The sequence below is a fragment of the Falco peregrinus genome, chromosome 6 (assembly GCF_023634155.1).
Source record: "Falco peregrinus isolate bFalPer1 chromosome 6, bFalPer1.pri, whole genome shotgun sequence".
NCBI classification, from domain to species: domain Eukaryota; kingdom Metazoa; phylum Chordata; class Aves; order Falconiformes; family Falconidae; genus Falco; species Falco peregrinus.
The window spans coordinates 79,909,232-79,936,502 of NC_073726.1; the positions used below are offsets into that span (position 1 = coordinate 79,909,232).

At 48.1% G+C, this 27,271-nt stretch overlaps 1 protein-coding gene across 1 annotated transcript in view; it reads right to left on the reverse strand.

The window, feature by feature from the left end:
* The window catches only part of WNT7B (Wnt family member 7B), a 99,712-nt gene extending 73,754 nt beyond the window's left edge, over positions 1-25,958 (reverse strand). Inside the window, exon 1 of the mRNA XM_005239366.3 lies at positions 25,874-25,958. Coding sequence (XP_005239423.1) covers positions 25,874-25,944 — 71 coding nt within the window. The 5' untranslated portion in view covers positions 25,945-25,958. The remainder of the gene's footprint in view (positions 1-25,873) is intronic.
* Positions 25,959-27,271: the final 1,313 nt, after the last annotated feature.

The window sequence follows — 27,271 nt, forward strand, 5'->3', positions numbered from 1 at the left end:
TGTATTTCTAGGCCCTATACATTCATACTTACTGAATCTGAGGCAACACACTATCCACTCTTATGTAGACAGTGGCCTCAGGTTGCCTAAAAAGCATTCCTGTTATGACATGTTCTCATTCACCCTATGGCCTGTAGATTAGGAGGCTTTTCACACTTTAAAAAATGCAATTGCATTTTCTCCTGATTGCAAATATCTACACTAGATAACAAAATATCCCATCCAGTATTGGGACCAAAGCCAAAGGACACATTGCTGAACCTCAGTTTCTGTATCTGCACCAGCTGCTAAGTCATTAGGGCAGTGTCAGCTGAAGGGATTTTGCACAACTGAACACTTTCACACCTGGACACTTTCACAGCTCCACAATGCTGCTGCTGTATTATAGACAAGTCCTTGAACTTTCAGTATTAAAAACACCTGGCTCTAAAGGAAGATGGGCATGACCAGTAGTAAAAATAACATGTTTCATAACTCCCTCAGGTATTTCTAGGGTAAATCTTTTTTTCTGTACAGGGCATCACACAAGAACATAGGAGGCAGGCACTGCCGGGCATCACTCTGTGCACCATCTAGCTGCGATCACATCCCAGCATACAGGAGCACCCACAGAGTCTGCTTGTGCCATGGGGCTCCAGGAAAGCCATCCCTGGAACACATGATGACAGAGGCAACAAGGCTTTGCTGGCAGTTTACATACATGCAGCAACACGTTGCATATATATTGGCAGGCTCTCGCACAGACAGTAATTGGGACCAACTACATTGACATGTCCTCCCTCACTATTTGGAAGCTGCAGGGACCATTCTGATCCTGAGTATTTTCTTAACTAGTGCCTTAGCCCTCCAACATATAAATTACTGTAACCTTGCTGCTCCCCTCAGTCTGCAAGGAGTCTGAAACTATAGCTCTGAGAGAAATGTGAGCTGCGCAGCTCATGCTACAAATTTGCTTTTCCTGAAATCTGCCAAAAAGGGCAATTAGTGTGCTTAACCGTTTCACTCCTAATAATGTAACCAAAAGCTTTTAGGCAATGTGCTCATGGATGACTTTGTTGAGGTAACAGCTAAAAGGGATGCAGTGTGGAGAGGGTTCCTCAGAGCCAGTGGTGCTGGTGGAACTTAAGGAAGGAATTCAAGCTCTGCACTTTTGCATAACAGCCTTGCTTTACCTCCTGTCTAGAAGGTGTCCCAAGGGTTCAAGCCACCTAAAATGTTTCCTGTGGAAGCTTGCCAGGCTCCAGAAGTACCAGCTCCCGGATTCTTGTGTCCAAATCTCTACTTCTTCTCCAACAACCTCCTGAATTAAGGAGGCATGGGGAGAGGATTAATGTTGCATAATTAAAATCTGGAACAACACAAAATGCCGTGTAATTTATATTATAATATATAAATGCACAAAATAAGTCTTTTAACTGCACAAGAGGTCATGCCCAACCAGATGTCTCATGTGACTTCAGAGGTACAATTTAACTGCAATGTTACTGTGACACATGTTGCTGGTGCAGGTACAGGCCAGATGAGCACAGCTTCATTTATTTTCTCTCATAAAATTCAAACTTGTTTACAAAGTCACAGCTGTAGTGAGATTAGAGATTTTGATGAACAGTGTGTGTTAGACCTTGGAGCTAATCCAGCTATAGAGGTGGTGCAATACAGAGGAGGAGAGCAAGCAGACATAAAAATGCTAATGAGAATGCACGTAGGATCTTAAAAGAAGAGGTGTAGACGAGTATCATTCTGATATTAGTTTTACCCCTGTGCTCTGCAGGTTAGTTGGCAGCAAAGTCCAACATTTTTCTATCCAGTCTGAAACATGCCAGCATAATGCCAGACAATTTTTGAGAATTCCCTGCTCCTCAGTAGTTAAATTTTGTTCTTTGCAATTTTCAGATTTCTGACAGAACTGCTGGTGACAGTTGTAATAATATTCTGTAAAATGTTGTGGTGGTGATTCTTTGAATGCCTTTGTGGTTTGCTGTCCAGAGTTATAATAACCTATGTTTGCCCAGATATGTGTTCTCAACTTGGAAGCACTGGAGCTAGCATTTACTCTTCTGCCTGGGTGATTGCACGTGTATGCCAGCATGTGTTGCTGAACATGTGAGCGAGACTCTCTCCGGTGTCTTCCCAGTGCTTCCCAGTCCCTGGGAAGCATATTTTTGTGTTCACATCCCAGGGAAAGTGAGCAATGAGGTTTATTCCAATGAGCAGAATCCACTGATGGGGATCATAGGTGATTTCTGAGCCTCCTTTCAGCTTCATGTGTTTCTCTATTAGTTATCTCCTTAATCATTTTATTTTAGAAACAATAATGGAGGGAATAGAGGACAGGGAGAAAAAGAAAAATACAGCTCCATGATTGTATGACAAGAGTGAAACCAGCACAGCCACAATGACATTAGTTTCAGTAAGACAGTTTACTTCAGATGACAGTCTTGCTCTGTTCGTCTCAAGGAGTTGAATTTGGGCTCCTCAGAAGGATGAGATACTATGACCAGCTTATGTTAACATTTGCCTGGTCTTAGGTCTGCACATATATGTCCTTAGTGAAAACTGCTGAGTGAAACTTTGAGAATCAGGATTGTGGGACATAGGTTACATAGGTTGAAATCATAAACGTGTGTATGAGGCAACAATTTCAACTAAAACTGCATGCAACTTTGGAAAGAGAACTCTAAACAAAGCTAAAAAGAAGATCCCCAAACCACTCATAGTCAGTCATAAAGGACCCTCTCCTGAGTCCTATATCTCGTAAACCCTCTATATATATTTGTGCTGATGAAGAAAACAACATAAAAGAAGAGAGAGATGTGAAATATGCATGGTACTGGATTTAGTTTTATATAAACAAAAATATATCCCAAAAATACTTTACAAAGTAATAAGCCAGACCCTGGTAGCGCGTGGATGCTATAAAAGCCAAGGTCTCTAGTCTGTGCCAAGCAATAGCTCCTATATATATTTTTACAACTGGATCCCAGTCAGCTGAAATATTGAAAAGAGTTAGCTAGTTAGCTCTAGAGATCGGAAGAAAAGAGGTGAATTTAATTTGAGAAGAAAATCTTTCATGGTTTGGCTGCACACAAACAATGCTATACCCCCTGAAAGCTTGGCTTTTGAAACAAATTCATGCTCTAGAGGAAGGAAAAGCTGAGCATCCCCTCGGTAGTGCCTGGCCCAGTTCAGCCTTGCGCACCAGTATTACACAGTGTTTGCTGTGACTGAAAAATTGTAATATTATGTGTTGCCATTACGCTCTCCAGTTGTGGACTCTCAGGCCAAAGAGTACATTTACCCCAATACTCACAAATTAAATGCTGCAAAGAGCCTTTAATCCACGTCCTTTCTAACCATTAGTAGCACAGCATTTCTGAATCTCTAAACCTAAAAGTGCACCCACGTAAGGCTTTAGGTTTCATTGATGGTAGCATATTGGGATGCTAAACAGTAAAACTGTCCTTAGGAGTTCAAGAGCCTCATCAGAGATCCCAAAATCCTGCAACTAAGCTTAGAGCTAAGCACAATTTATGTGGAGCAGCCATGCAGAAAATCTTCTTCCAAAGCCAAATTCTCTTATTGATGTAAACTGCGCTTTGTCTCTTACCTCTTTTACATTCCCTCTCCTGCACCTCTCCCCCTGCCCTCTCCTCAAAAGGGGGATCATCCTCTTCTAGCTGAAATTAGCCAGCTATGAGTTGTGCTCTGTCCTTTGTTGTCTCTCTTCCTGACCAGCGATGGTCAGTCACATCCTTTCTGAGGACAAATGAGCCTCAGCAGCACAGCGGGTGTCTCCGGGCTGGGGTCAGTTTCCTGAGCTGCTCCGCTCACACTTTCTGATCATGCTTCCTAACACCACGCTTGCCTCCTGGTTCCAGGCTATGCTCCTCTCCAGACTCTGGTCCTCACACTGAATTGCAAAAAAGCTGCTCTCAGGTGATTAAATTTCTGACCAACAGACGAGGTCATGACTAGGACCAAGAAAACAGGCTGAACGATGATTCAGCTAAATGCTGAACCTCCCAAGAACTGCCTCCCTCTCTGGCAATCATCCTAAAGCCTGTTTCATTCTCCAGCTCCAACTTTTCTCTTTTCCATGCTCCCCTAACTTCTCACTTTCTCCTTTCTAGCTGCTGGGCTCCTTCCCCTTTTCTCTTCCCAGTCCTCTCACTGTCCTTCCCACTGGGTTTTCCACCCCACACTTCTCTCCATTCCCTTCTCCCTGGAGCACACGAAGGCCCTGCCCTGACTGCCCCTCCCTGGCTGCCTATCACTCCCCATCACCTTTCATCTCAAAAATCCTGAGGTGGTAAGTTTGGTCCTCAAACACAGCCAGCAGGCTGAAAGGGAAAATCTGACTTACTGATATAAACTCATATGTCCCAAGCTGAGATTTCACTGTCACTCTGACACTGTACATTTTCAGCTCATTTTTCATGGCTTTACTAGTGAAAAAGCAAAATTGACAGCTATCACCCAAATTTAAAGCTTGATTTAGAAAAGAGTTAAACATGTGTTGGAGTCCTTTTATTACTTGTGGAACATACAAGGGTGCTAGGGACTGTATATGTCCTGTGTTTTCCATGTTCGGGACACAGTTGGCTTAAATACATGCATGTAACTACAAGCTTTTTTAAGCCAGTATGCCTACATTTCTTCTCCATGTGTTTTCTTGAATTTAAACCTCAGCTGCTATTGAAAGGGAAGCTTCTATTCTGGAAAGAGAAACTATACATAAAAGAGCAAATTATTCCAAATAAACAGGGAAACTTTTTTAAAAGAGAGAGAGAGCGCTTTGTAGTGAGGCATTTATTTTTTTAAGAATTCAAGAATTATGACTTCTATACATATCTATATGACTGTATATCATCTGTCAAACACAATTTTCCCCTACTCTTTCCATCTTCTTCTATTTCTCTTAACAGAAACAATTTTTCACAGTGGAAGGATACACTGAATAAAATAATCTATTGTTTATTATTTTAAACAAAATAAAAGGAAATCCAAAATATGTGTTTCACAGTCTAATACCAATAAACCACTGTGAGATGTCTACTGGTAAGATGCTCCTGACACTTTTGTGTGATACAAAGCAGATTCTACCAGAGCCTAATAATACCACCCACTTAATACCAACACTTTTTCCTCTGTCTGTTGCTTCTGAACTTCCATAGCTGTAATGGATCTGCTCAGAACTTTCTATCATCTTAACAGTCACTTCTTTAATATCACAGCATGCTTCACTTCCACATGTAATAGAGAAGCAGCTAGGTGACTCACTGTTCTGAGAAGCTAATGCAAGCAAAGTAGTGCCTTTGTGCTAGCGTAAATGTAAATTACCCCCAAGAAAAAAAAAAACGCAGCCACCTCTTGGGATTTGCTTCAGCTCAGTGGAGAGCTGGTGGCAATATTGCACAGCTTTGTATTATCCAAGAAAGGCTGGAAAGACATCCCTTCAGCATGCTGGCAACATGCTTCTCATCCCAGGTGTCCTCTGAGACTGGGTCTCTTCTGGGCCAGAGACACAGCCATAAGAAGCCGTATTATTCATTGCCAACTAAACTAAGAATTTCAGCTGGCCTTAGCTTCCCTCTCAGGTGTGCTGAAGAGGACTGCTAATGGTTTGGGAGCTAAGCTGAGATTCAGAAAAGCTCCACTCCACTTCCCTGCCCTGCTAGGCTGTGTCATTTGAGCCAAATAATTCAGCCCCTACCTCCTGCAGTTCTGCAGCATCTGTGAAATATCTCCTGACAACATGGGGTGCTAGTGGGCATACACAAAAGTTTGTAGCAGCTTCAGCAGGGACCACTGACAACATAATTAGCTGCTGGAAGAGCTACCAGCAAAGCTGGTTGATGCCACAGATCTGACACAGATCTAGGTATCTCCAAAAGAACAAGAGCAAAAGAAGCAACGTGATCTTCTCTTTAATGGCAGTTTCCCTGCTGAGGGACTGTGTGATAAGTTTGAATGTGTAAGGCAGTTGTAGATCCAAATATAAGACCAGCTGAGGTGCCAGAGTGTGTAACCGCTGTCTCTGAGAGCTCATTTTGGATCATGCCACATGGATCTGCCACCTGCCATCTTCCAAAATCTTTCCCAGCACCTGAACCCTCTACAATCAACTAATGAAAATTATGTACCTTAAAGGGCCAATATGCACACTAAAAATCTGAAGATCAGAGTAGAATCTAGGACAATAAATAATGTTTTCCTTCTTTAAAAAAATTATTCCGGGAAACTGTATGGCTCAGGGGATTGGTATTGGGATACGGAGCCTTTCATTGCTGATCCAAACATGACCCAAGTCAGTAGTGACCAAAAAAATGGTTACCGTTTGGCAGATGCTTTGTGGCCTAGAGTATATAAAATGAGTTGATGGTCTTAATCCAGTTCCCAGTGGATGACTATCCACATCACAGAAACCACTACCACAATTGGCACCCTTATTGGCAGCCTTAGCAGGTTGGCCAAGGATTAAATAAGTACAGAGACTGAGCCACCCGCTTATGCCTAGCTGGAGGTTGCCCCTCTAGGTCATGGATGAGACACAAGGATGGGGTGGAGTGGAGAAGCTCACACACCCTCTGCTTGTGCTGTGCTGGTTTTGTGGGTAAGGAGAGGAATCCATTTTCCAGGGCTGTGATTCAGGCACCCTTCATAAGCAGTACATTCATGTACATGCATTTAAGCATGAATTTAAAAAGGAGTCAGAAACTGAGAGAATTTCAGAGCTTGCTCTCAAAGAATAAGGCACCATTTCTGAGGAATTCATCAAAGTCACAGTAGTTATACCAGGGCTGCATTTAACAAAATGCATACAAGCAACCTGTAAAGCGGCTCTAGTTTGAGAAACATTCCTTTTGCTGTGCTATGTTGTCAGTCATCGCTTTAATTATCTCACAAGATATCTTAGAGTGAACATAATCCGTGCCAGCTATTGTCAGAAAGCTCAAGCTGATTTCTAATTAGGTATACAATGGCAACAATCATGTAAGCAAAGATCTGATGCACCTCCAAAAACATATCTGTGCAATACGAAGAAAAGCAGGACTTTTGCTAGTACTGAAAGTGTTTTTCATTTTTGGAGAGGTAAAATACACCAGCCCCTCTTTCCAATAAACAGCACTATCCTAACAGAGTACAACATGAGAGCTAAATCCTGCAGTTATTCAGGCAACATTTGGATGGAGCCAAAATTTAAACTTAACGTTTAAATTAGACAGCACCTAGGCTGGCTGAGCAAAGGGCAAATAGCACAAGTTCTGCATGTGCTTTCCTGTGTGAAGGCACAGAGAGATCTTCCCCTGCTTGCAGCCCAAGCAGGCGATGCTGGAAGAGGTACCACAGCATGCAGGCAGGAAAGGCTTCCGCAAAGTCACACCAAGGCCTTGGCAACACTTGAAGTCACTTCTGTGCTGTTTCATTTTATACCTCTTACAGCATTGCAGCAGACATGGCAAGCAATGACAGCTCTGCCCAAGTAAAGATGTGGGGAATTAATTCTGCGAACAGCTGGATTAATAAGCCCCTTTCTTATTCACCTCTGTGATAGCCAGAGTGCCTCATAGTCTGTTGGACCTTATTACACCAAGTCTTTGACAAGAAGGTAGTATCTGAGTTTGTGAGTATCTGACTGGTATTTTTCACTACCAGACTGATTTAACACCTAGCTTCCATACCTATAGTAAGACCAGCCTGTGAAAGCAGGGCATTTTCAACCTGCCTAAATGGCAGAAGAAACTGTCATTTGATCTTTGCTGCAGTACGGCCCACACGTGTTTTAGTTTTGAAAGCACTTCTTGCAAAATGGAAATCCCAGGAAGCAAAAGTGTCAAACTCTTACAACAAGGTTCCTTGTCTGTGACACATCAGAAATGGAGTGTCTTGTCCAAGGGAGCCGTTTCCATTTGGTTTTATTTGCACCTGAATTAATGCTCAGATCATTGTGAAGGGTCTTTGTGAAGGGAAGGTCCAGGTTCGGAAATAAGCAGAGTGCAAAGTGATAGGAAGTAGGATTTCTTCCCTATCAGCTGCAGAAACACCACTCAGCACAGTGCATTGCCTGACCCTGGACATCCACATGCTCCTGCCATGCCAACACATGTTAGATGTGAAGAGCACCCTAACAGAAGTACTTGACCTAAACCGAACAAATTTCCTAATTGCAGTAAGACAACACTTGAGGGTGTGGTTACCACAGAAAATCACACCCATGGACAGATTAGGAGCACCTGGCTGCACCTCATGCCTCCTAATGTCCCAGGGGCATGATTATCTCATCAGGTGCCACCTGCCAAGTCTTGTTGCGGAGGAGCTGGCTTTGGCACGCTGTGCAGCTGGGGTGGGGAGAGGAGAGGAGCACACAGGGGCAGGCACACATGCTTGTCTCGAGTTCATTCCTTAAAAGTGAGTATTTACAGCAAGAGGATGCCTTGGTTCTGCTCAGAAACATGTCTGCATTTGGGGTTGCAAAGGAGCAAGCCGCTGCTGTTTCTAGATTCTGTCTGGCACCCCCACACGCTCAGTCCTGCTTGCATGGTGTGCTACTGGCTAAAGGATGCCCCTGAACTTGCCAGTCTCCAGCCACAGCTTTTCCAACCACTCAGTGCAGTCTACAAGAGACCCAAACAGGTGGATATGCCTGGAAAATTGCTTGGCTGGCAATTTGCAAAATCATTTGCCCGTTTTCTCTCAGAAATGCTTTGACCATGAAAACAGCATACCAACTTCCAAATAGATAGCATGTGTCCAGGTGAAGTTATGCTGTGCACATTGCCTCTGCGTGCAAGTCCTTCTCGCCTCTCCTATTCTCTTTCATCCCCAGTTCAAGGTGTGAAACCTAATCTCCGCATGGCAATTAGTGGATCATGGCCCAGCAAGAGAAGACAGACCAACCTCTGCCTCTGCCAGGGCTGTTGAGCTCCTCTGGAACAATGAAGATCACAAAACACAAGACAAAGCTCTGAGCCCAGAGGTAAGTTACTCTCGGTCGAAAGGATCTGTCTAGGGAACAAACTTTCAGAGATTAGACTAATCCTGAGTCTGATGACCTTTAGGTCATAGTGCAAGAACTTCCTCTTTGATACATCTTTTACAACATAACCAGAGTGACATTAACAACAATAACCTGACCCCATCCCTCCCCTCAGAAGCACCTACCCTAGGCAGAGCTCCCCAGAGACAGAGAAGGGAGAAGAACAAAAGACTCCAGGAAGTCTGCTAGGGATGTGCCAATCTAATTATTATGTGCAGTGCTCAGATACTGTGATGAGAGGTGCCAATAAATGAAAACAACCAAAAACTGTAAAACTAGGTGATGTACCCTTTAGGCCATGGGAGTGGAGAAAAAGGAATTTACTATGAATCAGATGAAGCCATATTTATTTGCACTCCCACCCTCAGCCCTTTTGTAACATCATAGTCCACTGGATTTGAGGCTACCCTGACAGATTTAGCAGTAGTCCACAGCAGTAGGGAATAGATTTAAGCCCTGTCCTTTGCTCCTTGCTCACTGTGCTATACAGCAGTGCTGTTCTCCATCCAGCAAAATCTTCCTCTCCTTTAAGGCTCAGCACAACAGGTCTGATTCAGAAATGTTCCCCTTCCTCTTCATTCCCCTTGAATTTCTCACTCTGAGTCATTGGACTACAATATAACTTTAATGTGGAAAGTTTTGTGGGTACGTTTTGTTTTCTTTTAACTTCAGAAAAGAAAAGGTACAACCAGAGGGGGAAAAAAAAGTGTCTCATGGTTGAGAGGACTCTTTTAACCAAGGAGTCACATGGCTCCCTGGCAAGCAGCCAAAGGAGTCATGAGAGATGCTGCCATTCCCCTCAGCACTCCCTTAACCATGTCCTGCCTGCTACCCAGCCTGCCACCAGCCACCTCGCACCCTGAGGCCAGCGGCTGTCCTTGGCCAAGCCTTGCTTCGCTGTGCCTATGGTGGCTGCCTGGCTCCCACGGAAGGAGGAAGCACTGTCAGAAGTGATGCTCATAACTTTGGTAAGCAGCATTTTCCCTCTGCCCTCTCCCCGAGACTGCACTGGACGTGGGGGTGAAGTAGGTGATAGCAATGCCATGTTTCAGATGAGATGTAATCATGCTGTCTTTGCTGCTTGTGGTTGGAAAAGAGTCACTGAAAGTAATGATGTGGCACTTACGCCGTGTTTTCCATTTTCAAAGTGCTGTGGCAGCTTTCTCTCTCCTGCCCCTCCCCTACTTCCAAGCCATGCCAGCATTGTTATTGCCCTATTAAAGCTGTGGGAAACTGAGGCAGGCAGAAGTCAGGATACTGCTATTCAGCATCCCAGGCGTTGGTCCAGTCTCAGACTTTGTCTTCACTGCAGAGTGAAAGCCACCATGGAAAAGCATCATCTTTAGAGGGGCTATCCTACTGCCCTCGCCAGGGTCCAGATTAATTAGAGATGCACTTGGGTTTTTTCAGATGCTTTCTTGCCTTGCTGCCAGGGATGTCAGGACTGGCGCTGGTCCTACATGTCCATACAGCTCTGCTGGGCGCTACATAGCAGCTGCTGCATTCCACCCAAGTGGTAAGTGAAATGATCCTTGCCCAATTCACCTGAATACTGGAGGATTAGTTCACTTATGATCCCTGAATGAAAGAAACTATTATTAAATAGTAGTCACATTTCATAATTATGTCTCACTTCAGTCAGATTAGGAGAGTGGATATGATATCCAGTCCCAGTACTTCAGCACTTGAACAATTCCAAATAAAACACACCTCAAATTGTTTTCCAGGCCCTACTTGCAGGAAGATAGTGGTTTATATCTTTATGGGCTTACACTTACTTCCAGCTCTGAAAGCTGGGCTGCCCCACAATGCGTAATGAGCAAATGCTGCAGTGCTTTTGAAGTGCTTCTCCCCTCAAAAAATAAATAAGGTTTTGTTTCTATGTCAGCTCTTACTTTCACCAGAGGCCATAATGATTCTTTCAGTAGCCCATAGAACTGATTTTGGGTTTTGTCTGACATGGCCTCCTATTAATATTTCTTTTGCTGTATGTTCTCGGAAACTATGGCCACATTCCCTTTAAATTGCATAATATGGCAGCCTGGGCCAAGGCTGTACTCAAACGGATACTGGAAGAACAAGGCTTGTGCTGACTTTTTGTTCTCCTCTCACTGGCACCAGTGTCACTCCACTGAGAGCAGCAGCATCGCTCCCGCTTTATTAACTTGCTGAGCTGTGGACGTAACCCCAACGGAGAGAAGCCTTAGGCCCTCAGGAATGAAAAGACAAGATATAAGAGCTTCCCAAAATGCTACACAGATCTACAGTGATGGCTGTCCAGAAGAAAATATTTTTGAATGCCTGCCTTGTGCATTCCAGGTATGTGCTGGTAGAAGATGCAACTCATCAGCATTATCTTTGCACCACAAATCTGCCAGGAAACTCCCTAGAGTTCAATCCATTTTGAAAGTGATGCCACTGATTTGCAAAAGGGTGGCTCTACTTCAAATTAAAAAATTGGGATATGCAGTAGAGTGGCCAGTGGACTTGGTGCCACTTCACAGAGAAAAATTATTCTGCAACATGTTAAACATCTGAGGCTAGCTTTTGCCCTCATTTGCACACTTGCAATACCACTGGATGTCCTGTTTTTTCTTATTACTCAGGAACTCTGGGTGAAATTTGACCTTGAACAAAGAGCTGGAACAAAGACTATTTCACCATGATGATTAAGTGGGATTTTTGCATAAACGTGAATTTTATCCTTTGTGGGTTCCTGCCACGAGGGAAATACGATCCGCAAGCATAGGCTGAAAAGAAAATAAATCTTCAAAACTGTAACTATGACATGGGTACAAACCATATGCATTATTAAAACTATTTCTACAAAAAGATACAATAACTTTCTAATTTAACCTGTCTTTAGATTTTCTAAAGAAGATATGATTTTCTGTAAAATAATTATATGTGATAATCGTTTTGCTATCAGGTCCTAGTGGAAGAAAGATTTTTTTTTTTATGATGAAAGCAATTATTTGGCCTTAAATATCTTAACTTTAGAAAAGATGCCTATACTCTCTTAGAACTGAATGAGGCATCTAACTTTCAGCTCCATGACACTGTCAAGAAAACTGCCTTTTAGAAGGAAGTCTGAGGGAAAAGTGTGGAAAAGACAACTCAGTGGTTTATCTAAGGGTTTGTCTTAGCAACATTTAGGCAGTAACAGAAGAGAAGTCACAGAAATATATTGCATATGGGCAGAAAAATTCACTGAGAAAACACTTCTAAGTCTCTGTATCTTCAAGTTTGCTCTAGTTGAAGTATTTGCAACACTCCTTATGCATGTGCTGTGGCAAAAGCAAACACATAGGAGTTGTCTTGACAAGAAGTAGCCAGCAAGTCCTACGCAACTCTCCACAGTGGGGGGAAAATGTATCCTTTTACCTTTGGGGGAGGATTGAAGGGAAAGTAAAAGAGGAGAGGATGCTAAGAACCCTTAAAGGACTGAAAGGCATTCTCCAGGAACCTGCCTTCCTTGGCTTTTCTTCCAGGGCGCTCCTGTGTCTGATCTCCTGGTCTGTCTTAGCCTCCCAAGTAATTCTGGGCTTCTAAATCCGAAGCTTTTGGTGACAAGTTGGTTCAGCTTATTGCCGGGGTATTCACATGTGCATGGCACAGTCTCAGAACCCAGAAGTCGTGGAGATTCTGCTTTCATGTGTAGATATTTTGGTCATGGTTCTCATGACTGGTCCTCATACAACTCTTCTATGTAGAGTGCTGCTGTAATGCTATAGAAGTTATATACCTGGGGCAGGTTGGGGTAATGCTGTACAGGAAGGCAGTGAAGCATCAAGGAGGAAAGACCAAAAACAATGAGAAGAATCAAGCAGGCAGGTGAACCTGGAGTTGCAAAAAGCCATCTGACAGGTAGCTAGCAGGTAGAGGTGTTATGCCATCATGCATGAAAGACACCAATGAGAGTCCATTGAGGGTAAAATGACATGCAAAGGTTACAGGCTGAAGAAATCAGGCTTGCAACATTAACCAGTTCTGTAACGCGTGGTGTCAGCACATCTGCAGATCTCCTTTGGTCTGTAGCTGGTCCCAGCTTTCTGATGCTTGTGGTAACTTGGGAGGAGTAGAGGGTTAAACTGTATTTTGGAGGTTAGGAATCTCTCTGACAGCATTTTGGTCCAAATTACACAGTCCCATGCACTAAGAAAACACCTGGCACCATTCTACCTTTAGCATGCCACATTGCCAGGTACACGTGGTGCATTTTTTCCATTGCATAAAATGTGTTTATCAGTCTTAACTGTATAATTGCAGCTTGCTTTGTTTAGCTCTTTAACACCTCCTTTGAAAGATTGTCTTCTGAGGGATTAGCCTTGTTCTTTGTTTAATATGCAAGCATATCTGCATTTAATCTTACCTACTCATCTGAATATTTCATGTTGCTTTATACCCACTTGTTACATTATGTTAGTAATGCAACACATGTAATAATTCCATACTGTCATCCTACAAATTCTAGATGCTTCCATCTTTCCTTATAATTACTGAAGTCATTACTTTTTTTCCATTTTAAAGCATGCTGGACATCTAATTGCCAGAACCTGTTTGCCACAAAGGATTAAGAGAGTTGCCTACATCCAAATGCATTTGGATTCAAGGATATTCAGAACTTGAATGCTTGGCCTAGCTCATGGCAGGGAGCAGGGTGGCCAGTCACAGATACACCAAAGCTCTGTGGTTTCAGACAGGGAATTTTAGTCTGGGTCTCTCCAAGAAATGGTGTACTCTATCTTCTAGAGCTACCAAGAAGTCATAGCACAATCACACTCCCATCTTTGTGTGGCTGCTTCAGTATAGGAAAATAGCCTGTATCAGGCAGGTAAGCCAAGCTCACAGTGATTTTGGCAGCCCAGCATGAAAATATTCTTTATCTTCCTTGTTTCTGCTGAGCAAAAGCATTAGCTTTAGGTGATCCTGAGAACAATCAATACCTTTTGGAGGTTCATCTGTTCTGTTTCTAAGCCAACACATCTCTGGGGCACAGTAAAGTTGAAGTTCCGTTCCAAATCCTCTTATAGATTACTATTATTACAGTACCATGTAAAAGGAGTAGCTAAGGATCTCCACAGAGCTCTCCTCGGGCATGGGACAGTACACAAATAGAAGCTGAGAGAGCAAACCCACCCTAAAGGGTACAGAGTCTCAGTTGTAAGATGAACAAGGTGCAAAAGCAGGGAAATGATGGATTTACATCACAGTCCAGTGACTGAGCCAGAGACAATCCTGTTCCCACAGCAAACAGTTCTATCACAGAGGTCAATACAGCCTCGATCTAATGGGGATGGGAAGAGTGGACCAACCAGTGTAGCTCTGACTGTATCAGCTAATGTGGGAGCATCAGTCACTCTGGTTGATATGAACAGCAAAGCTGTGCCTGCCCTTCCCTTGGAGGCTCTGCACTGCAGAGCAGGTTGGCTGTGTTCTGCTTCTGCAGCTCCCTCCTGCACTACACACGTCAGGAGACAAACTCTGGGGACTGTCACCAGCAGTCCTAATCTTTAGGGATTTAGGCATGAGTACTCCCCTGTAGGCATATGAAAAATACGTGTTTCTTCTAACCCGCTCCCCTTGAGTGTGGGGAAGCCCTGTTGTAAAGGTTGTGAAATTGTAAGGACGTGAGAGCATCTGCAGAACAGGTGCAAAACGTGCAGAGGATTTTTCTCCCTCTGTATTTCCTAACCAGTCAGTAATATCTGCTCACTAATATAAATTATTTGCTGTATTATGGTGTTAGAATACACAGACGCTTTGAAGATTTATGCTGCTATTACTACATACACACACTCTCTCATGAGTTACTCCAAATCGCTTTATAGCCAATAACTGAATTAACTCTGTCTATGTGCCAGCAGATAATCCCCAAAATAAGCTTCTTAAGAACCAACTCTTGTGCTGCTGGTGAATGCATAAGTGCTGGTGAATGCCTAAAGAAGATGAACAGTGAAAGGAGTACACAAATGGAAAGTTAGAGTAGCACCATCTTCCTTAGAAGAAGCTAAATATGTATATGTGTACAGACACATGCATACTGAAAGACGCACTGCAAGAAACAGTGCCAGACAGTGTTATATATAATCCTGGGGTTTAGACATTTATACTAATTACATCAATATTATTAAATGTCAGGTTTATATTTTAAATATAAATATAAATAATTAAATAAATATAAATTAAACAAAATATGTCCAGAGCATTAAAATGCATAGATCATCCTACTACCAGCTGTACTAGCTGCAGTCAATTTTCTTTTTCAGCAAGTCAGACACTAATTGCTTCTGGTTGTAAAAATGTTTACAGTGTCTCAGCGGGCCAAAGGTTAGTAGGCAATTGCACCGAAGAAGATTACTTTATCAGATAGCATACCTACAATATAGAAATCAGCTTTTTAAAGGAGTTGGTTCTTTAAACTAATTTTGGATACAGTCTACTCCAACTTAACTTTCCTCCCAGCTAGTGCACACAGAACACTGAGGCCCCGGTGCCTTTTTCATTCCTAAAATGACATTTCATTTCATCATTGTCTTTTTCACTCTGAAAACCCACTTTCATCACGATGGGATTTTTGCTTTACAGCTTTCCTAGCGGGATAACGGAGCTGAGCCGTGCCCCCCCGCCCCGCCCCGCCTCACACGCAGTGAGAGATGGAGCACAGACACCCTGCGCTCGGTTCGCTCGTCCGCTAAGTATTGCGCCGGGTAGTTTCATCTCTGTCCCTGAAGGACCAGCAACTCCGAAGCCGAGGAGATGCTCCCGTAGCCCAAAGATGATAGAGATCTCGGGCAAAATTAACATAACTATTGACAGTCCATGGGAGCTCACTAAAGAGCAGCTTGGGAAGCATCCTCCCCTCCAGAGAGCGAGGGTAGCAGAAACAGACACCAGAAGATAATGCTCGAACAGGCTCTACTATGCTTTAATCTTCAAAAGCTACCATTAGTAAGCCAGAGAAGTATATTTACCCACAAGATAAACACCACAAGTTCGCTAGGCTACTATCCATTAGGCACTGAAATAACTCCTCTCTTTTAACTTTCCAACGGGAGCGAGGCGAAGCATCGCAGCGTGCCCGGCTGTCCCCGCCGCTGCTCCCGCGCCCGGGGGGCCACGGCAGGGGGGCGGCAGGGGCAGGACACGGCCGAGATGGGCGAGCCCGGCCGGAGGCTGGGCCGGGGGCTGGGCCGGGGGCTGGGGCCGCGGGTGGCACGGAGGCAGAGCGGGGAGAGGGCCGGCCAGCCTCTGCCCGCCGGCCCCGGGTGCGCTGCTGTCTCCCGGGGAGGCAACCGGCTCCGTCCCTCTGGAGTGATGGATGGAGGGAGGTGCGCGTTGCTTGGGGGCTCCGCTTTGTTGGGTTTCACCTCTGATCCCTTTCCCTTCTGCTCTGCTGGGCTGCAATAGCCACCCCGGCTCCGGCTCCGCGGGTCCAGCTCCGAGTGACCTGCCGCTGAGGGGATGAACCGGGGATGGCACAGGGAAAGGCGAGGGAGCATTATTTACCCGCAACAACTTCTCATTGTCGCGGAGCAGCGCTCAAAAGATCCCCAAGCAGTTCGCTCTAAATAAAGCAGGCATTGCTTCCCTTGTATTTCCCCTCAGCAGTCGCCTTAGTATTATTATTATACTTCTATAGCTTTTGCTTTCGGACCTTATAATTATGTCACACAGCAAGGGAAACCACTAGCATCCCAGCATCTGGTGTGCGGTTTAAAACTTTTGTTTTAAGATTTGAACTATTTATAGAAGGAAAACTTTGTAGGATAGTAATTTCCTACGGTTTTGAGAAAAATATGGCTACGCTTATATTATAAGGGTGTATTTATTTATTTATTACGACTTCTTCCTCCTGCTTAAAAAAAAAAGATAGCCCTGCAATTTTTTTTACAAGCTATTGGTCACCTACCAGCAGACATATCCCGCCCGTGAATAGAAACGGGCAGCTCTGGCTGAATTAAACCTAACGTGCTTCCATAAATCAAGCGCCTTTAAAAATCGGTAGGCAAGGCATGTGCATTTCATTAAGAATTAAGAATGTAGAAATAGGCGTTTAGTTTCTTTTTATGGGTGTGTTTATTCCTACTTTTCTTCCATAGTGGTGGATTATATTTATCCGTAGCCCACAGAAAATACGCACACGCACACACGGAGGAACACACGCACACGTGCTTGTCTATGTGCATGTGTTCCTGTGCATGCATAGAGAAAGGGAAAAAAGAAAAGATTCGTATATATAGATGCACATCCAGTTCAGGGGCAGGAGCTCAAATTTTGCACCCGCTGGGGTGCAAAAAACTCTGAGCTCGGTGCGGGGGTGGGAGAGAAGGGAAATCCGCCCGGACCCGGCAGCCGAGGTGAATGTGAGGCCGGGAACACCGAGGCGGGTTTTCCACATCACCGACCCCCGCTCGCCCGAGCCGAGGGGAGCCCCTCCGCCGGGCCCCCGGGCCGGACCCGGACCCCCGCTGCGCTCCCCGGAGTCTCCCCGGGACCGATCCCCGAGCGCCGGCGCGGCGGGGCACGCCGGGCTCCGGCGTGGGGAGATGCTCGAGGGAGGGAGAAGGGTCCCTGCATTAAGCCGGCTCCACCGTCCGGGGGACCGGCCGCCCCCAGCGCCCTCCTCGCCCCACGGCTGCCCCACAGCCTGGTCAGGTCTCGCCCGGAGCGCAGAAGCCCTTGACAGTTCCCCGGCAGCCCCTCCGGGCTCCGGCTGGCGGCCTCGGCCGAGCCCGGCTCCCCTCGGCACCATGGCTGGCCGGCGCGGGGACCCCGGCCCGCCACCCCCGCCACCCTAGCGCGGCGCCCGGCGGGGACAGAGACCTGCCGGGGGACCTGCAGGAGCACGACGGCGGACACTCTCTCCGCAGCCCGCACGGACTAGCCCAGCCGCTACTTATCCACCGCAACGTTAGATACAGATATAGATATTAAAAAAAAGAGACCGAAACTCCTTGCAGTCCCACCCACCGACTCTCATTTCCCCCACCCCTACCTCCACCCCCTTCCTCACAAGGAAAAGGTCCTGGAGCCAGCTCTAACCGCGGGACTGGAGATCCCTCCGGAGCAAAGGCAGCCGGCTAGCAAGCGCCTCCGCGGCCGGGGGCTCTTCCCCGGGCTGCGGGGCTGGGGCGCTCGCCGCCGGCTGCAGCAGCCCCGAGCTCCTCGGGATCTCCGCGCAGAAACACGCTTCCCCCGGCGAGCGCGAAGCGATGCCCATCTCCGGTCTGGCGGGAGGAGGAGTCGGGGTCGGAGTCCCCAGGGGAGACGCCGGCCGCTCAGTGCCCCGTTGCCCCGCCGCCCTCCAAGGTGCGCCGCCCCCGCTGCGGGCACGCCGGGCCCCGGCCTCACCGGCGGGGCAACCCCGGGAGTTACCTGGCGGTGTGCACCTTCCCCCGGCAAAGTCCGACCGGCGGCGCCGGCACCGCCACCGGCACAGCACCTCCGCCGCCGCCGCCACCACCGCCACCACCATCCTCACCACCACGCACTGCATGGAGCTGCCGCCCGTGCTGGCTTCTCCCGGCTCCCTCTGCTTTGCGCATTGCCCCTAGGTAGCTGCTAGCGGGGTCATTTCAAACAGTATTTTGAGAAGAGAAAAAAAAAAAATCTGGATCACTTACAGGTAACTCCCACTGGTAAGGATGAGGAAAATCTGAGGGTAATACACTGAGAGTAACACACTGCGAGATGAAAAAAGGATCATGGCTGAATCCCGTTTACACTCTTGGAGTTCGCTTCCTTGGTTATTCCTTTCTGGCCCCCCCTGGTCGTAATTCCCCACCCTTTTTGGTGTCAGCTGTGGCTTGAATCTGAGTTGGAATCCAGTCCCTTGGGCTTGGGGGGGCTTTGTCTGTTTGTTTGTTTGTTTGTTTGTATTGTTGTGTCTAGTATTCCCCTGGTGCTAATGCTGCTCCCTGTGCAGAGTATATGCTGCTGCTGCTGCTCTCGCTGCTGCTGCTGCCTCTGGGCTCCTGCCTGTCATGTCTCAGTGGTTGGAAGTTGTTACAGTGGGTTCTCGTGTTGGAATGAGGATGGTTTAAGGGATTTGGATGGCAGAAAGTGCCTCTCTCTCTCTCTCTCTCCCTCTCTCTGTAACTCTCCTGAGACTCGGGGCTGCCATTGGGCAGTCAGTCATTGCAATCCGCCTACTTTTTTTCTTTCCCTCTCCCTCTCCCTCTCTCTCTTTCTCTCTCTCGTGGTTTTTTGTTGGGTTTTTTTTTTTTCTTTCTTTCTTTTTAAGGGGGAGGATGACAATGGAGAGACACTGATCTAGCCCGGGATGCAATGAATCCGTGCGCCCTGGCGGAGCCCTCTCCGCACGCCTGGCTCCGCGGGGCGTTGTGACAGCCCCCCCTCCGCTCGGCGAGCCGTGGCACCCTCTCAGCTCGCCGGGAGAGATCCTGAAGGAGCTGGCAGCTCCCAGCTCCGCTCTCGGTTAATTGCTTTATTATGGGCGGCTGTCCCAGTTCCCCTGAAGGGTTCCACCGGCCCTCTAGCCTCGCAGGGGTTTGGCTGTCGTTGTCCCCGGTGTTGAAAATTAAGCTCCGGTTTCAGGGGAACCTATCCAAAAAAAAAAAAAAAAAAAAAAAAAAAGCGTATCTGTTGTAGTAGCCCGCCTGAGTGAGAAATAAAGACATGTACACGCGTAGCTTCCTGGCGAGATTGAATTTCGCGTGAGGGAAGGGGAGGGAGAGGACTGGTGTGAAGCAGCCGGGGTAGGGGGCGAGCGGAGGGCGCCCTGGCCCCGCACCTCTCGCCTCTCCGGCAGGAAGAGCTGTCGTCTCCTCTCTTCACTCTCCCTCTCTCCTTCCTGAGAAGATGCCAGCCCGAAGAGGCGTTTCCCGGCAGGTTAGTTGCCTCTCCCTGCCTTTTCTCCTCCGGCCCCTCGGAGGCGCGCCCCGGGGGAAGGGATGCTCGACCCGTCCCGCTCCGGCGGGCGGGAGCCCTTCGCCCCGCGTAGCCCCAACTGTGCAGGAGACGGTCGCTCTTCCTCTTTGCCTCGTGCGCTTTTGTCCTTTTTTTTTTTTTTTTTTTTTCGGAGGGAGAAAAAAAGAAGTTTTAGTGGTGGGAGAGATGGTGGAAAGACGTGGGCTGCGGATGCCGGGGCTAGGGTATGAAAATGAACCCCGAAAGCGAAACGCGCACCGCAGATAATTTAACACAAATGCAGCCGAAATGAGCAAAAACCAGGCTCCGAAGGCTCCTCGGTCCGTAGGATTTCTAAATGTTCGTCTCAGGTTAATCGACTAATGACTCAAGGAGTTTTCTTGGCCAAGAGCTCTACCAAAAACCCTGGGAACACCTCCTCCAGCTAACCAGTCCCAGTACATGGGTGCTGCTGCCTCCGTGACACAACGAAATATTCCTTCAGACAGAATAGGAATTGCAGATCTGGTGTAAAAACGTTGTCTGCCACCCAATATGCGATAAAAATCTTTTCGGGATTTGGTTTCATTTAACCACTTTCATCTACAGGTTCAGTACAGACGCTGGGACAGTCAACGTCCTTTTGAGAAACGCTGATCTCGGTTAACAAGACACAGAAGCTTCAGCCTTTCAACGATTATTTACATCCCAGAATCGTCTTATTTATAATTATGTAAGATTCTAAAACCGTCGTATTTATACTTCTTCAAGTGTGCGTGTGCGTATGTATACATATATATAGACACATAGATGTGTATCTCCTGTAATGCCCGTTCTTCCTCTCAGGCATGCAGGCTGTGGTTGGGGCAGCTGTGCTGAACGTGAACTGGGAGAACGGGTAGCCACTTTTGATGTTTTATTTCTAGCATTTGTTCGGCTTCGGATATATTTTCAAATGTGCATCTGCTTTTAAAGATGTGCCTGGGGGAAAGAAATAATAATAATAATAAAGTCATTTGTAAAAATGCAATGTGAATGCTGGTGCTGGAAACCTTCGAACTGGTGCGGGCAGAATTTGACCCAGCCCAGCTGAAACGAAGACGGTTTAGCAATCTCCAGAATTTTCGGGTCGAAGCTGGTTTTATCCACAGCTTAGCTGTGTAGGGGAAGGCAACTTGTATAAAAGAAACCAAATCGTGCCGTTTCTTTTCGGAAAGTTAAATTTTATTCTAAAACCACGGGCCGGTTATTACGTCGGAAAATTAATAGTGATGATGATGATGATAAGAATAACCTGCTAAATTCCATCCAAATGGTTTCTATATGTATGTCAGCCGGGGGTACCGAGAAGCGCACTTGTTTTGTTGATTGAAGCCGAGTATATTCCCTTCAATAAAATGGTGTGGCACTGGAGGCGAGGGTACTGTTGGTAACACCTAATACGGACATTTCAACATCTGTCGTTCCTTCTTCCACAAACACGTGTATTTTGGACAAAACAGAGGCACAACGGCACTGAAATGGTTGCTGACACCATAGTCGGGCAGATGAACCAGAGCAAGCATGAATGAAGTATTTCCTTTTTCTTTTTCTTTTTTTTTCCTCTTTCCTTCTTTCCTTCTTCTAACTGTCTGCTGCGGTTTCCTTCTTACCCCAAACCTGGAGAGTGTCCGGTGCAAGAGCCCGTCGGAAGCCGGTAAGAGCTCGGAAGGTAACGCCCGGTAGGCAGCACACCGGACTCCTTTCTGGTCGGAACCGAGTATTTCTTGTATCTCACCGAGCTGCAAGTCTCGTCCCAAGGGAGAGAAAGGGGGGCAATGATGAGTCTCTTAAAATGAGCGGATGTCCGGCTGGCGGGGAGGGCGAGGAGAGGCGGCGGCAGCGGCACAACGAAGGATGCCCGTGGAGGGGCCGGGGAGCGCAGCGTCCCGCCGAGGGGACCGTGCCGGGCAGCCCCGGTGCCGTAGCCGCACTGTCCGGGGGTCAGAGCGTAAATCCTGCCGGTCTCCTCCCGGGGCCCCCGCGGCCTCGCCGGCGCTCCCGACGCTGCCACGTGGTGCCCGCCGTCGAGGCTGCGCCCCAGCCGCTGCCTGCCGCGGGGCCGGGGGGGCGGGCCGGGCTGGGCCGGGCGCCGGGGCTCCCCGCGGCCGGACAGCCCCGGGGATGGACGAGGGGAGCGGGATTTCGTTGGCGTGTGCTGTAAACGCCACAAGGACAAGGCGAACCTCGCCGTAGGGGCGGAGAGCGGGGCTGGCTGGCCCGTTCCCTGCCGCCGCGTCCCTGGGAGTCGCGAGAGGGAATGGCGTGCTCCGGCCTCGCCAGGGTGGGCCGGGGGGTCCGGCGCCCACAGCCTTGTGTGCCCCTGGCTCCGCTCGGCTTTGCCACACGGGGCCGGGGGAAACATCCCCGCCGCCCCCCGAAGGGGTGCCGGCGCCTTCCGTTGCTCCCTTGGGCAGCGCCGGCTCCCACCACCTGCATCCCACCAACCGCACCCTGACCTCCGCCCCGCGGGGGAAGGGGGTCCTCCCGCTCCCCGTAGCGCTGCCCGGCTGTCCCCCTTCATTCCCTCCAGAGAAGACAGAGAAGAAAAGGGTGGGGTTTGCCCCAAGAGCCCTCATCCGAGCACTGCCCTCGGCTCCGTCTTTTCCAAGGTCACATCACTCATCCCCAGCGCATCCGCTGTCACTTGCATCTGTGGTACAGCTGTGGTTTTTAACTTCCGACGTATTTATTAATTAAACTGGAGCCGAGTGCTCTGCAATCTTCGCAGGAAATATTTCTGTTTTAATCCCGCTGCTAGCCGAGGTCAATATTTGGTGTGATCTATTTTCGCGAGAGGATACAGAGAGTAAGCAGGTTGCAGACGGGTTACGCTTCGCTGCCTGAATGAAAACGTCATCGACAGAAATATCAAGGGATGCTTCACCTCACGCCTCTCTCTCTCCAGCAAACTCGAGGATAGGGAATAGAAATGGGAACAACGGGAATTCCCTGAGAGGAAGGACTACCTGAGCGGGATCTTGCTCTCTCCTCCTAACTGGACATAGCGGCTTCTTTACGTGTCACCCCATGGGACACCCCTCGCCCCGTTCAACAGCCGGGTGAATACTTAATGTATTGCGTTATTTTCTCGCCCCTCTGTCTCATGTTTGCCACTGAAAGTGGAGCTTTTAGCACGTTTTATTAAGACGTGAACACGTGCTCCGCAGCAAAGGGGAGAGAAAAAAAAGTCTGCCAAGTCTAACCTCTTTGCTACAGCTGACACAATGGCTCTCTCCTTCAGGCTGCAAAATAAACCTAATGCACTGGAAGACAAACTACGTTTTATCTGACTTCATCTCCTCCACCCCCCACCCTCCGCCTTTTCTATGCAAAAAGCTCACTGGAAAAGGTATCATTACACTCAGAGGATATGGTTTCAACAAAATGGTAGTTCCAGTGGCTGATGAAAGAGGAAATAATTGCATCCCACATGCCTAACCTAGAAGTAGCCCTGGATCTCAGAGCAAATTTATCTCCTATTGTTCAGAGAAAGTGAAGTATCCTCATCACCTTACAGGCACGGTGATGGATCTGATAGGGTTTCTGTAAGGGCTTTTACTGTTCCTGCTGTCCACTCAGTTTTACTTCCAGGCTCAGTCCAACAGCATTCTTGTGATTTTTGCTCTGAATCCCCTTCTAAAATAGCCACAATCAATTTCGAAAAGAGATCTGCTTTCCAGGCTGCAACATGTGCCCAATCTTCCGTTCCCTTTAAAAATAAAACCGCAGTGAAAGAGAACAGCAATATCATTACCCTTACTTTACAAAGATTTTTTTTGAGCTCGCCTGCCTCTCTGCGAGGGATGCGTTGTACCAAGTCCTCCAGCTACTGAAGCAGATGGGGTGCCCCCGTCATCGCTTCCTTTATGGATACACAGCCTCACCAAACTCACTTCTCATCCAAACCCCTGCCAGACTGAGCCGGGAGGACGACAGAGCCCATCGCTGTCGACCACAGCTACGACAAAGGGCGGCGCAGGTATTTAGCCCCGCAGAGGTTAGGGCACCGAAACACCCTCCTGCCTCCAGCAGGCAGGATTTGGGGTGACCCCCGGGCATGGGTGTCTGCCAGGGCAGGGGTGGGCGCGGGCTTCTCACCGGGGGCGGGGCAGGGCAGGGGGCAGTGTGGGGGCGTCTCCCGCGCCCCCTCCGCGCCCGCGCATCCTCCGCGGGTCTCCGGCGGGGCAGCGCCGCACTCCGCCGGCCCCTGTGGCGGCACCTGCGGCTGTGGGGGCGGGCCGAGAGCCGCGCCGAAAATAAATGAGTAAGTAAACACACAGAGGGGTGCAATCCGGCTGGTGCCCGCCGAGCGATTTGCTGGGGACCCTCCGGGAGGCAGCCCCTGGCTTTCGGCGGCGCCCTGCAAAGGAGGCAGCCCTGCCCTTGCTGCCCGCAGCTGGGGGAGCTCCCGGGGCGGGGTCACCGACCCTGCTTGGGCAGCGCCGCTTCCCTTCTCACCCCCGAGGAGCACGATTTAATTTCACCACCACCCCGGTGTAACATTAATCCTCCGTTCTGGCGTGCTCCCCGTGGCAGATTCCCTACCTTCCCCCGCCAGCCCCCTCCTCTCCGCCACTGCCCGGGCTGCTGGCAGCGGGGCCGGGGCTCTCCCCGCCGCGCACCGTGTCCGGAGCAGAGCCCGCGGCGGCGGCGGGGCAGGCGGGCTGCCACCCCCAGCAGGTCCCGGCGGCCGGGCGGGCAGGGCCAGGCAGCTCCCCGCTTGTGGCTGCGCCGCTGCCCTCCCGCTCCGGGCCGGGCCGGGCCGCTGCTCCGTGCTGCCGGCCGGCCTGCCCGTCCCTCCGAGGAACTGCCCCCGCAATCCCGCCTTTGGGGGCTGCCCTTTGGCTCCCCCTCTCTTCCCCCTATTGATTTCCAAGATGGGAAGCGAGCGTTTTTGGATTGCAACTCACCTTATGCATTCTTGATCATTAAAAAAAAAAAATCCCGCAGCTATGCAAAGAGAGGATCTTTAAAGAGTTTGTAGCTCGACAGGTAAGGACTCGGCTGGGGCTCAGGAATGTGGAAATTCAACTCAAGTCAGCCTACTGCGACGACCAATATTAATAAGGGCATACAGGTACGGGGGGGGAGAGGCAGAGGGAGAAACTTGGCAACTAAAATAACAGAGCGATCTCCATCGCGGTGATCAAATACCGAGGAGCAAACAGCGGGCTGCCCGGGAGCCCCCGCTGCCAGCCGGCCCGCGGGCCCCAGCCGCTCCCTCCGGCGGAGCCCGCTCGGCTCGCCGGCCCTTCAGCGCGGAGGCAGCCGGACCAGTTGTCAAGTTAATTTCAACACGTCCGTGTGATGGATAGAAACGCAAATTGTGTCTAGGCCTGCATAAAACAAATCCCTGAGTGCAGGTTCAGAGCAGGGATTCCCCTCCTCCCGCCCCTTTCGCCTTTTAATACTTCAGCTCTGCTCTATTGTCCCAGCAGCAGCAGCTCTCTGTCAGGCTGGTTTGTTTTTTGGTTTTTTTTGCTTTTTGGTTGGTGTTTTTTGTTGTGTTTGTTTTTTTTTTTTTTTTTTTTTTTTACGCTGAGGGTTCTGTACGCCAGAGATAATATTTAAGTTCGCTTAAACAGTACAAAATAAAAGGATCCGTCACCACCCGCGACCGACTCCCTCCAGGCTCAGCGCTGCCGGAGCGCCTCGTCGCTGGGCAGCCCCGCAGCCGGGCATCGCCCGCCGCGCTGCCCCGGGACCTGGAAGAAACACGGGGGTGCTTCGGGGGACTGCCACCGCTGGGACACCCAAGGGAGCGGGGTGGGGAGAGAGAGAGAAATCGTCACCTTTTTTTTTTCCTCCTTCTTCTTCTTGGGTTGGTTGTTTGTTTTTTTTTTTCCTTTGCGACATTTTGTTCGCAACTCTGTAATAGCGTGACCCAAAAGCCAAGGAGATTTGTCGTGCACAAGGACTTACCCTAATTTGACATAGATGACTCCAAAGCATAGAAACACGTAGAAAATCCACTTCCGAAAGTTTCTGTGCATGATCTAGAGAATGGACTGAGCCATAAAAAATTGCACAAAAAGTCGAACTGATCTTGTCGATTAAATCCCAGTCAAGAGCATTGCTGAAGCTACCCAGGAGCAAAGCCGGCCGAACTGTAAAAAATCCACACCGTGCAGACAAGCAGCTCTTCCCAGAGCCATAGTGACCGAAACCGGCTCCAATATTAAAACTAGAGAGGGAGGAAAAAATAGAAAGAGCTGCTCAAAACGGTAAAACAAAAGCCCAAGACAGACAGTCTGAGGGAAAAAATGAGCAAGCACTGATCTTGATCAACTGCCTCATAGAGCCCTGAAGTTCAATGTGTTTTTACTTGTTCTGACTTCCCCAGGTAGCACTACGTATCTTGCAATCTATGGCTCCAGGTAGGAGGATCTCTCTCTCTCCCCCTCTTCCTCTCCCTCTCTCTCTCTCTCTCCTGCTCTTCCCCCCACCCCGATGTGTCAGGATCTAATACATATCTTATCTGTCTGTGTGCATGTGCATGTGTGAGTTATGCGTGTGTTTGTGTTTCAGAAGGCATGTCCTTAAGCCGGAGTGTTGGGAAAAACACAAGAAACGTATCCAGTAAGGGAAATAAAGGACTCGTCCTCTGAAACCGAAGCATTTTTTCATTTCCTCTAGTATGGTAACGCGGCTGGAATTGCAATGTACGGACTTCGCAAAAGAGATTGTTAAAACTTTTTTTTTCTTTTTTTCTTTTTGCTTTCTAATCAAAAAGAGGCAGGCGTTAACCCCCGTTTGCTTACAGCTCCGTAGGCTAAAAGGCGATGTGTCTGTGTGTGTCAAGGCTATTTCTCTTTGGCCATCCGAACCTGCTGTACACAAGCGCCTGTCACTGGATTTGAATTCATTTCCACTCCACAGTAAGAAAACATTCTTCCTCCTTTAAGAAACACATATACTTGGCTTTTAACACGAGTTTAGGATACTCAGTTTGCTGCTCCTAGGGAGATTAACTGGCAAGACAAAACCTCACTTCATGTTCAGACACTAACAGTCATGCAAGGCTTCCTTTTCTTTCTGTCTGTCTTTCTTTCGTCTGTCTTTTCTTTCTTCCTCACTGATCTCTGAGCTGCTCAGTTTATTCCTGTGTTCTGTGGAATTATCTATTCCAGTCTACTACACAATGTGTGCCTGTCTGAAGGCATATATCTACATGCATATGCACGCTTAAATAACACTCAAATACACGTTTGTGGGCTGTGGTAAATTATATAGATATGGATAAACCCATGCACCTATGCCCACTTCTATACATACATTTATATACATGTAGTAACAGTAAGCACAGATAGCTCCAGGCGT